General features: G+C 46.6%; 1 protein-coding gene across 2 annotated transcripts in view; it reads right to left on the bottom strand.

The window, feature by feature from the left end:
- Window positions 1–11610, bottom strand: part of clpp (caseinolytic mitochondrial matrix peptidase proteolytic subunit) — a 14301-nt gene continuing 2691 nt past the window's right edge. The window contains exons 3-8 of one of the 2 annotated variants that reach the window (XM_028600073.1): window positions 11016–11117; window positions 8645–8716; window positions 8443–8539; window positions 7287–7474; window positions 2434–2539; window positions 1–1144 (exon numbers count right to left, since the gene is read on the bottom strand). In XM_028600073.1, the coding sequence (XP_028455874.1) occupies window positions 918–1144; window positions 2434–2539; window positions 7287–7474; window positions 8443–8539; window positions 8645–8716; window positions 11016–11117 (792 nt within the window). In that variant the 3' untranslated portion in view covers window positions 1–917. The remainder of the gene's footprint in view (window positions 1145–2433; window positions 2540–7286; window positions 7475–8442; window positions 8540–8644; window positions 8717–11015; window positions 11118–11610) is intronic. The other variant, XM_028600074.1, reaches the window with a different exon arrangement.

The raw sequence follows: 11610 nt of genomic DNA, 5'->3' as shown, positions 1-11610 counted from the left end.
TTTGGTGAGTTGTGGACATTTTTATTAATTACAAATATGAGTATTGAAATACAGGTCATACAGGTCATCTACACTCTTCCAGTGGCCGGCTGTGTCTGCAGCACGGAGGTACAGAACGAGATGGCTCCGTAGTCTCAAGCAGGCGTCCCCTCCCCCCGAATAACACCATCGACCTTTTATCACGCGGTGCTGTTCACTCTGCGAGCACTAACCCAAAAGTCAGCTGAAACTAGGGCTGCACAATACATTATTTTGTTTTTTAAATTGTCCTCGCAATATCAACTTGTGCGATAAACACACTGCGGCAAATCAGGACACTCGAGATGTTTTGAAATTGGTTAAAAGAAGAGTACTTATTTTCTACAGATACTGCACTTTAGAATGTCACTGCCATTCTTTTCTTAGTGTTTCATATTCAATCCGATGTTCAATTTGTTCTATAAAAGAACCATTTTTAATTCAACAAAATTAATTATTAATGAAAGCAGCAGAAAGGCAGAACTGAGTACATTTTAACATCTGTATTCATCGCAAGTAATATCGTTCGTGATATTCCACAACGTTATGGCATATCCCATATTTTCCTCATATCGTGCAGCCCTAGCTGAAATACTATAGTTCCCTTCAGATGTGAGTGACGACTAACTTCAGCCATCATTTCTTTGACTTTTATTTCTACATCTTAACAGTAATAAAAATGTTTAAAAAAAAAAAAAAAAAAAAAAAAAAGGTGTAGCAAACATTGGGTTCACTCCAGATGACCACTGTAACATGATGCCTGCGCACGTGTGGAGATGGCACAGTGTTGCTTAAGGGGGAGGAGGGGGGGAGAAAGAAGACATCATGGAAGCGCCCGCCTTGTTCTTCCCTAACTGTCGGGTATCAAACCACCAGCGCTCTCTACTGTTAACGTGGCTTCATGGCTCAGGTTTGTATGAGGAGGGGGGGTTTGTCCCAGGGAGGTCCTGCGCGGGGGCTGCGCTCTCTGGCTGCTGGGGGGCGCTGGCCGCCCCCGCCGGCTCTTTCTGCACCAGCTCCGGCTCGTCCTGGCCGGCCTGGGGCGGGTGGATCAGGACCTTGTCGATGATGCCAAAGTCCTGCGCCTCCATGGGGCCCATGTAGCGGTCCCTTTCCATCACACCCTCTGGAAAGGTAGGACAGAAAACGAGAAGAAAAGGGCATCACTGATCATCTTTTTTTAAAAAGAGAATTTTTAGGCCTTTATTTGATCAGACAGCTTCAAATACAAAAGGTGTGTAAAAAGGCGTTATGCTGCCCTACATGTTATTGTAGGCCCAGTTTATTATGCAACTTAACATATAGGGGGGGGTCCCTGCTCGTGTCTCTTTCAGTTAACGGGTCTTTGGCTTAAAAAAAAAAGGTTGAAGACCCCTGGCATAAGACATGAAGGGGGAGCGAGAGGGAGATAGATCGGCACATGTTCACTACTGAATGTATAGATATAATTCCCTAATAGGTGTGAGAGCTCGTGTCTGCCATTGAGAATTATACGGTGGGCGAATGAGGGAAAAATACCGAGCAATAATAGATTTTAACAGGTCAAAGATGAGCATAGTCTATTTGTGTAGGTAGATAGAGCCTATATTGAATATGAAAGTAAATTTTCACCAAACTTGATGTGACCGCCAAATTTGGTGAGTTTTTGAATATATTAAGCTCCTCAAAAAGCCAATTCATTTGATGGGAAAATAATAATAGAAAGAAACAATAATTCCTTCAGTTTCAATATGGCCTTCGCCGCTGTTGGCGCTTGGGCCCTAATTACCTTGTGTTCCTGCCTTTCTGTGACAAAGGTCACAATTAGATTGAAGATAAAGGGCTTTATTTTAACGATTTCAGCGCACGGCGTGAAGCGCCTGGCGCAGGTGCATTTAGGGCGTGTACGAATCCGTTTTCGCTAGTTTGACGGCAGAAAAAAGGGTCTGTGCGCCGGGCGCATGGGCCTAAAGGGTTGTACTTGGTGTCTTCATTAATCAGAGGTGCGTTTTGGGCGTAACATGCAATCAACCAATCAGAGATCATCTCCCATTCCCTTTTGTGTGTGTGTGTGTGTGTGTGTGTGTGTGTGTGTGTGTGTGTGTGTGTGTGTGTGTGTGTGTGTGTGTGTGTGTGTGTGTGTGTGTGTGTGTGTGTGATAGTTGTGCGCGCGCTGTGCCTAGGCGCATTTTACTAACTTGCTGTTAAAATAACAATGAAATGCTGCGCTATTGACTTCAGACCAGGTTTTTGTCGGTCGACTGCGCGATCACTTCCCGCTGCCTCCAGATAGCGATACGCCCTGAATGCACCTGAACACCCCTCCCTGTAAGACCACCACGCCCATGGGCGCAGGTGCATTTGCCATTTAAACAACGCAGGCGCTGGACGGGAAATTGACAACTGCGCTGGTCTTAAACTAGCAAAGGAACCTACCAATGGTTTCCAGCGGCTGGCCCGTGTGTTTGGCGTAGATGACGTTGATCTGTTTCTTCAGCTTCAGGATCTCCTCAGCCTGGATGGCGATGTCTGTGGCCTGGCCCTGGACGGAGAGAGACACACACACGGGTTAATATTACCGGTTTCAGTAAAATGATTTCAAGATCCAAGATATATTTGATTTGCCATTTGTGCGTACACCAAACAGTCCAGGCACATAGGGATTCTTGTGCAGGCTCTTTGAGTCAAGTAAAAAGAGTTAAGGGCAAAAGAAAAGCACACCGACTAAGATAGAAAAAGAGTATACAAGGTAAATACATTAAAACGAGACTAAAAACGCTTAAACACTACAAAAGAGTGCATAAAATATAGTAAATTATGAAACCATATAACACACTTTGTATTAAAACAATCTTAACTGACAAGAAAACCTCAATGCTACAACTATTGCAATAATATTGAAAAAATAAAACTAATTGAGCTTTAATTTTATTGTTTATGGTTTAGCTCTGACACCCTTTACTTATTCAAAAGAGTGGAACACAATCCCTGTTATTAGTGTATAAGTTTAAGTCCATTTAAATTAAAAAAATAAATGGGCATTGACTGGTGTGTTCTATTTGTTCCTATTAGTATTATGTGGAATTATCATTTCTATATTATTGTAGTTATAAAGGTTGGTGTCTCCCCTTTAGTCTACATAACATGTCATAGCATGTTACCACTTTATGTTCAACTGTTCATTTATCATACAGAGTGTGTGTGTGTGTGTGTGTGTGTGTGTGTGTGTGTGTGTGTGTGTGTGTGTGTGTGTGTGTGTGTGTGTGTGTGTGTGTGTGTGTGTGTGTGTGTGTGTGTGTGTGTGTGTGTGTGTGTGAGAGAGAGACTGGGATAGTAGTGCCTGTAGTTTAGTAGTTACTGCATGCTGCTGCTTCCGCTTGCTACATTCTGCTTACAGCTACTGCCACCAACTAGGGCAAAAAGAGGAGCAGAGTGCGTAAGTCTCTTCCTGTCGGTACACAGCCTCTCCACCACCAAGACTCCTACAGTGCCACCTCGCGGCCACACACGGTAACTGGGCCCTAGCGGACCCAGGCTGAACTGTAGGGGATCTCTGAGCAGCAGTGGGCCCCAGAGGCGTGGTGTGCAGGCCCACCAAGTAGTGGAACATGCCCTGGCACCCGCCAACCACTGCCCCAGCTATGGGTAAATAGTCCCATTGCCTTGTGGAGTAGTCTATAGAGGCAAAGGCTAAGGGAGCATACCCTGAAAAAAAAAGGCACAAGTCCTCAACGGCGGAACAGGCGGAGGATGATGGCTGACCTAAGTGGAGCACCACAACGGCTGGGAAGGCGGATGAAGGCTGCAGCAGTGCTGGGTCACCAGTCGTCGTGGTCTCCATGCCACTGGATCCTGACCCAGACCTGCCAAGGACATGGTGGGAGTGTGGTCTGCGCACCCACACCCTCACCCAAATCCTTACCTATGCGCAAACTCCTGAATCCCCCATCGGCATCAATGAAAGACTGATGACATGGCGCATCCCCCTGGCAAAGGGATGCTTTGCCACTCTCATTAGTGCATACGCTCCAACTCTTGATGCCGAGTACAACATCAAAGACGATTTCTACAGAGCTCTTGATGCCATTCTGCCGAAAACCCCGGTTACGGACAGGCTCATACTCATGGGAGATTTCAATGCCAGAGTGGGTATGGAGCACCTGGTGTGGAGTAAAGTCACTGGCCAGCATGGTGTGGGGAAAATGAACCCCAACGGGCTCAGACTCCTCTCCCTCTGTGCAGAGCACCAGCTGATCATCACTAACACCATATTCCAGATGAAGAACAGGTTTAAGACCACCTGGCAGCACCCCAGCTCAAAACATTGGCACCTCCTTGACTATGTGATTGTCCGTCAAAAGGACAGACAAGATGTCCTCACCACCCGTGTTATGCGTGGAGCGCTGGACTGACCACCTTATGGTCAGATCCAAACTACTCATGAGTATTCAACCCCGTGGCCCGAGGACTGCTCCGAACAAAAAACTCAACTGTATAGCGCTGAATAGCCTCACCACCAAAGACAACCTGCGACGGCTCCTTGCTGAAAACCTCAAAAAGCTCCCAGAGGAAACAACTGACTGGCCAGCTCTGCACCTGGCTATTCACAGTGCAGCCTCAGAGGCGCGTGGCCTATCAAAGAAACGAAACGTCACCAGGACTGGTTTGATGGCAACTCAGCTGAGATACAGTTACTCCTAAAAGCCAAGCATGAGGCCCACAAAGCTCTCCTGTCCTGCCCTGGATCTCCCACCCTTAAAACCACCTTTACTGCTGCAAGAACTGAAACCCAGCGAGCCCTCCGGACTATTGAGGACACCTGGTGGTTGCAAAAGGCGCGAGAAATCCAGAACTTGGCAGACTGCAATAACACTCAAGGCTTTTACGATGCCATAAAAGCATTGTAATGCCCCAGGAATCGGGCCATCGACAGCTGACGGGTCAATGCTCTTTAACGCCCGCCACGAGATTCTTGCCCGTTGGGCCAATCATTTTGAGAGTCTGTTCAACCACACTAACCCTGTCGACCCACATATTCTGGATTATCTCCCAGACCTGCCACCAATCACATGCTTGGACACTCCTTCATTTTACTCAGAACTCCGGCAAGCTATTGCCGGGATGAAGAACAACAAAAGCGCTGGACCCGATGGAATCCCTGCAGAGGTTTTCAAACATGGAGGATACACCCTTGCGCGTCGCCTGCACTTCCTGATCCAAAGCTTCTGGGAACATGGGATCCTCCCACAGGACTGGAAGTACGCAAACATCGTGGTCATTTACAAACAAAAAGGAGACAGAGCAGTCTGCGGCAACAGCCGTGGGATATCTCTCCTCTCCGTCGCAGGGAAAGTCCTGGCCAAGATCATGCTTAGCAGACTGGTTGAGCACATCTCGGAAGCTGTGCTTCCGGAAACACAGTGTGGCTTCCGGAAGACCAGATCCACGACAGACATGGTTTTTGTCTTGAGGCAGTTGCAGGAGAAGAGCCGAGAACATCAGAAAGACCTCTACGTAGCCTTTATCGACCTCAGCAAAGCTTTCGACTCCATCAACCGTGAACTGCTCTGGAAACACCTCTCCAAACTTGGGGTACCACCTAAGTTTCTCCACATCCTACAGCAGTTCCATGACGGGATGCAAGAGTGCTCACGGTAGAACTCCAGTCAGAGTTTTTCGAAGTAAACGTTTGGGTGAATCAAGGCTGTGTCTTGGCTCCGGTGCTCTTTAACATCCTCCTCTCTGCCATCACCTGCCTCTTCCACCGTGTCATGGGACATGACGACGGCGTCCACGTGGAATACCGACTTGACGGAAGTCTTTTCAACATCTGTCGTCTCCAGGCCCACACAAAGACAAAGACCCGCCAAATCTGTGAGCTTCAGTATGCTGATGACTGTGCCGTCCTAGCTCACAGCCCGGACTCTATGCAGCACGCTCTTAACACAATATCCAGTCTGTACCAATCCTTTGGCCTACAGGTAAACACTCAAAAAACCGAGGTCATGTCCCATCTCACTACACCCCCCACACCCCCCAGTTTTCACATAAATGGTGTTCCACTTAAAACAGTGGACCACTTTACTTACCTCGGCTCCACTTTGTCCTCATGTTGCTCCCTTGACACAGAAGTACACACCCGGATAAATAAAGCCTCATCATCTTTTGGTCGCCTACGCAGCAGGGTTTTTGAAAACCGTAACCTGAAGATCAGCACCAAGGTGGCTGTTTACAACGCGTTATGTCTCTCCACTCTGCTTTATGGGGCAGAGTCTTGGACCCCATACCGCCAGCACATTACCAACCTAGAGGCCTTCCATATCCGCTGCCTACAGAAGATCCTCAGCTTGTCCTGGGAAGATCGAATCCCCCATACAGACATTCTCAGCAACACTGACTCAATTTGTATGGAAGCAGCAGTGGCCAAAAAACATCTGCGCTGGATAGGGCACACCATACGCATGCCTGAACACCGCCTGCCCCGTCAAGTCCTCTACAGTCTACTAATGAGCGCTAAATGCTCCGCCGGAGGGCAAAAGCAGCGTTTTAAGGACTACACCAGGGACCTCCTAAAGCGAGCAAACATCCCTCTCACGCAGCTTGAATCTCTGGCACTTGATAGATCAGCCTGGCAGGTTACCTGTGCTAAAGTAGTCTCTCATATACACCAAATCAGCCAAGACCGCCGAACCGAGAGGCGCATCCAGAGACACCAGCGGGCGGCTGGTACCCCCCTGGCATCTGGTTTCCCCTGCTCCGGCTGCGGACGAGTGTGCGGCTCAAGGATTGGACTCTACGCCCACGAGAAGTGTCACCAGCGAACACAATGTCGCTGAACACACCCCCCCCACCCCCACCCCTGGAGCAAGCGTCATCATCGAACACGATGGACAGCTAAGAGTGTGTGTGTGTGTGTGTGTGTGTGTGTGTGTTTAACTCCAAAAAGACAGTTAACACAGGTTCCTGTTAATCTTATAATGGACATGTGTTGTGATATTTAAACAAACTATCGGAACCGGTCTAAAAGACTTCCGGGGTCCTACAGCGGGGTCTCCGAGTGTGACTGTCCGAGCGCCGAGCTAGTGGCCCCGGCAGGCGCCAGCTGGCGGCCGCATCACTTATCACTTTTTTTTTTTTTCTCCCATCCCGGAATGCTGTGTGGACTAGCCAGACCCTCCTCCGCAGCGCTGTGGAGGAAGGTCTGGCAAAGCGAGACTAGCGTTCCCAGTTTCAGTGTAACGATTACCATTACAGGCTTGGCAACGTTTAGACCCCCCCCCCCCCCTTACCCTGGTGCCTCCTGAAGGCTGGTGAACCATGATGCGGGCGTTGGGCAGTGAATGCCTCATGCCCGGCGTTCCGGCCGCCAGCAGCAAGCTGCCCATACTGGCTGCCTGGCCAACACACCAGGTGGAGATGGGATTAAGGATGTACTGCATGGTGTCGTAAATGGCCAGGCCTGCTGTCACCACACCGCCTGGGGAGAAGAGAAGTGGCATTAATGTACTCATTTTAAAAAGGCTCATCATAAGGCTCAAGATCAAAAATTTAAAAGAGAAAACTGATTTATTATATTGTACTACTCAATAAGAAACCGGGCTTTATGTGTAGTGATACAGTCTGCGCTGCTGTGTCTGAGTCGTGGAGTGAGTCGACTGTATATCCTCGACGTTCCACTTCCAGGATTGTTTTCGTTGCCGATAGAAATTCCGCCGGATTTCACTCTTTCCGCCCGGAAGTCAGTCACCTTCCTCTTTCTTTGTGTTGGCGTTCTAACCTCCGGTGGATTTCTGAGGACTGTGGTTAAGTGCTCCTCAGATCTCTGCAGGGTAAATCCAGACAGCTAGCTAGACTATCTGTCCAATCTGAGTTTTCTGTTGCACGACTAAAACAACCTTTGAACGTACACCCGTTCCACAAAAACAAGTTATTCCCGAGGCTACTTTGCAGAGGCTCTGTGCGTAGCTTAGCACCGCCCATGAGAATTGTGATTGGCTTAAAGAAATGCGAATAAACCAGAACACATTTTACTCCCATTTCGGAATGCTGTGTGGACTATCCAGACCCTCCTCCGCAGCGCCGTGGAGGAAGGTCTGGCAAAGTCAAACTACACTCAAGATAATTAGGCCATAATGAAATGCTAAAGAGGAAACCATGATATTATGAAACGGCAATTAGGCCTGGCTTTGTGTTTCGACGCTGCATGCTAATTTTCGAAAACAAAATCAAGCCTCCTTCTACATTAATTAAAACCGTCTCAAACACGTTAAAAGTAAAAAGGAAAACTGAAATGGAAAATGATCATTAAGATTTAAGGTTCTCTTTTTTTTTTTTTTTTTTTTTTTCAACCTTCTTCTATTTAGATTTGTACATTTCTGACATGCATAGTAGTTTTGTGTTAAGTGTCTTTTTCGGGACATTTCCAGCACTTCGCTGATGTCTCACCAGGACTGTTGATGTACATGTGGATGGGCTTGTTGTTGCTTTCTGACTGTAGGAAGAGCAGCTGGGCGATAACCAGACTAGCTACAGTGTCATCGATCTGAGTGAGGATAGGGAGAAAGAGCCAGAATATAAATCACTTAGGGGAAAAAAAAAAAATAAGAAAAAAAAGTTCACTCTCGTTTACATTCAGGCAGACACTTACAGGACCCATTACACAAATGATTCTCTCTCTCAGGAGGCGGGAATAGATGTCATATGCTCTTTCTCCTCTCCCCTGGAAAACAACCGCAAAAAGGCAGAATTTATTTTTAAGATCAATTTTCTTTATTTATTTTTTCATTTCATTCAGAACAGACAAACACACTTGAACAAGAACAATCACCCTCTCCCACCCCCCTCATGCACCTGTTCACACTCCCAGACCATGTGCAGGAAAGTTCCAGTTTGTTCAAGTTGACAGAACGTGCTAGCCTAGAAATCTAGACTCCCCCTAGTGGCAGCAAATTTATTTGGCAGCCAAAGGGGGTCTAGGCACTCTCCGTTGACTTTCAAGCTGCAAAAACCAAATTTTGGTCAAGCCAATCACATTGTGTATAGAGTCGGTGGGCGGGTCTTATGGCTGCTGCTGCTGCTGGGAACAGCGGACTTCTGGAAGACTTGGAGTTAAGCTTTTCTTTGAGAAAAGAACAAAGAACGGCACAGAAATCATTCTTAAAAAAGGAAGATGTGTTTGGAGTTTTGCCGACCGGATACGGCAAAAGTTCTATTTTGCTATCAACTAGCTCCGCTACCTTCTTCGTTGCTCTGCCTGGTTGTAGCGCTATCCTATTACTTGCAGAGGGAATTTGAAAGACAACCGTTTATCCCGCCCCTCGGATCGAGCTCCGTCAATGGTGAGTTCCCAGACCCTACGTCTGGATGTGGGTCTGGCTTGTCAGGCTAAGAACGTGCAATAGGGAGTAGGAATGGCTTTGGGGACGTATCTCTTCTGAGGCGTCCAATATGTCCTATGGCATATGTTGAAGTGAATCTGCTGGTGATTTGGGTTCTTGGAACAGCGGGAAATGTTGTCCCAAACTGTCTCCCAATTAATTACGTTCCCCTCCGGATACTTGCATCAGTTTAGCATAAATCCCGGACACTAATCCTCTCACCGGAAAATCTAAAAAACATTTAATGATTGGGTGGGTCTCGATACCGTTTCCCCATGGTACTCCATAACATTTTAGGGCTATTCTTAAGCGAAGATAAAAGGGGAAAAAAAGGATGTCCTAGGGATCTCAAAGCTAGTTCTCAGGTCCTTAAAGCACAACATACCGTGCAGAATTTATTTTAACTTCTAGAACACCAATAAACCAATTCTATATAGGTTTCCTACTCTCCAAGACACTATTTGGTTCATGTCTGCACATTAAAGCTTTAGTGCGTAACTTTTTGATAATAATAAACGTCCGTTACATTCAAGCCATTGTCAAGAGTTGCTACAAAGGCTAATTTTTATTTTTCCAACGTATCATTGCAATGACGACCTGTCACATTCCCCTAGTTCCACATTCATACCTGGAAGCTCCCCAGTACAACCACAGTCTAATCTGTTGGCCACTGAGCAGCTCCACTGGAGCGGTTGGAGGTTAAGGGCCTTGCTCAAGGGCACCTCAGTGGTGATAATGAGGGAGGGACAAGCGCTGCTCTTTCACTTTCCCCACCCAGATTTTTTCCTGTCGGTCTGGGGATTGAACCGGTGACCTCCCGGCTTCTTTAATCACTAGGCCACTACTAACCTGACTCCGCCAGATGGATTGCTTCGCATTTGCTCGGCATATCCATTTGGGAACTTTCCGTTGGAGAACTTTTGGGAAGGGGCGGAAATACTGGTTAGCTGATTGGATGAACCATCTGTCTATCACCTATGTTGGTGATAGACGGGCCAAATCAACCAATCAGATCCACAAAGCGTATGAAAATACAACCACAAGCCCGCCCCTGCTGCTGCAGGCAAAGCATAGCTCGTTAGCTCAGCATGCAAACATGTCGGTAAAGGATATTTGCCGTTTGTGTAACGAGAATTTAGGAATAAAAGGCACCATTTCAGGTTCACGGACCATATTCCAAAAGAAGGATCCAAGAGAAAAAAAGCATTAGCGAGCGGCTACCGCTGTCTGAAAATACTGGTTAGCTGATTGGATAAACCATCTGTCTATCACCACCTAACCCACCTCAAAACCAACGCTGATTGGCCCGGTCGTTTGGCTAACGGCTCCAAATTTTCTCTGCCTCAAGATGCCAGACTGATCTGCGAGTGGAAAACTGGAGCTCGCGAGATCAGGATGGTCTCACGAGGCTAGGCCACTACTGCCCTATTTTAAGACGATCAGCTCCACTCTGTAGTTCCCATCAGTCACTTAAGAAACAAAAATAGGAAAATAGGGTCCAGGTTGAAAAAACCCGAAGTTACCCTTTTAATACGAGGATGGTATTTGGGCATGTGTCTGTATAGAGAAGTCGTGCCTAGTGTGGCATTAACACATATGACAACTTTGAACACAGCTCAGCACTTAAGTCATCTTACTCACTGTCTGCTCCACAACCATGGGTATAAGAGGACTCCTCCATACAGGACTGTGGTGGATGGACCGGCTGTGTTTCAGCGTCAAGCCTCCAATGCGCAACACTCTCTGAAAGACACGGACATGCAGAACACACACAATGGTTTCTACACTTGTGTCCAACAATTACTGCACATTTACTGCAAAAAAGCAAGACAAAAGGAATAAATAAACACACTAAAACATGTATAAACATATGGAAGGGATAAAAACATAAACAAGAATACAAATAACTTTTTGTTTCTTATCATTTTCAGGGATTTCACAATTTGGAAAACTTAAAATGTATTAGAATCTGCTTTTATTTGGACACACCAAGTCATTTCTTGAGGTTAGTCCTAACAAATCTTTTTAAGTTCTGCTTTGAATAACCGTGTACATTTGGCTCAATCTAAAGTTGTGTTCATAACTTAATAGCCTTCCTCTGTTATCTGTTGACAGACTATAGGTTTCTTTCCATCCAGTCAGCTGGAAACAAAGATTGATTTCAAATACATCAGTTGTTCCCCATTGATTGTTAACGTGTAAAATAACGCAGGGCTGCTCCCTCTTAGTCGATTAG

This window comes from Perca flavescens, chromosome 15 (genome assembly GCF_004354835.1).
Source record: "Perca flavescens isolate YP-PL-M2 chromosome 15, PFLA_1.0, whole genome shotgun sequence".
NCBI lineage: Eukaryota > Metazoa > Chordata > Actinopteri > Perciformes > Percidae > Perca > Perca flavescens.
The sequence above is the reverse complement of the archived record's forward strand: the minus strand, read 5'-3'. Positions and strand labels throughout refer to the sequence as shown.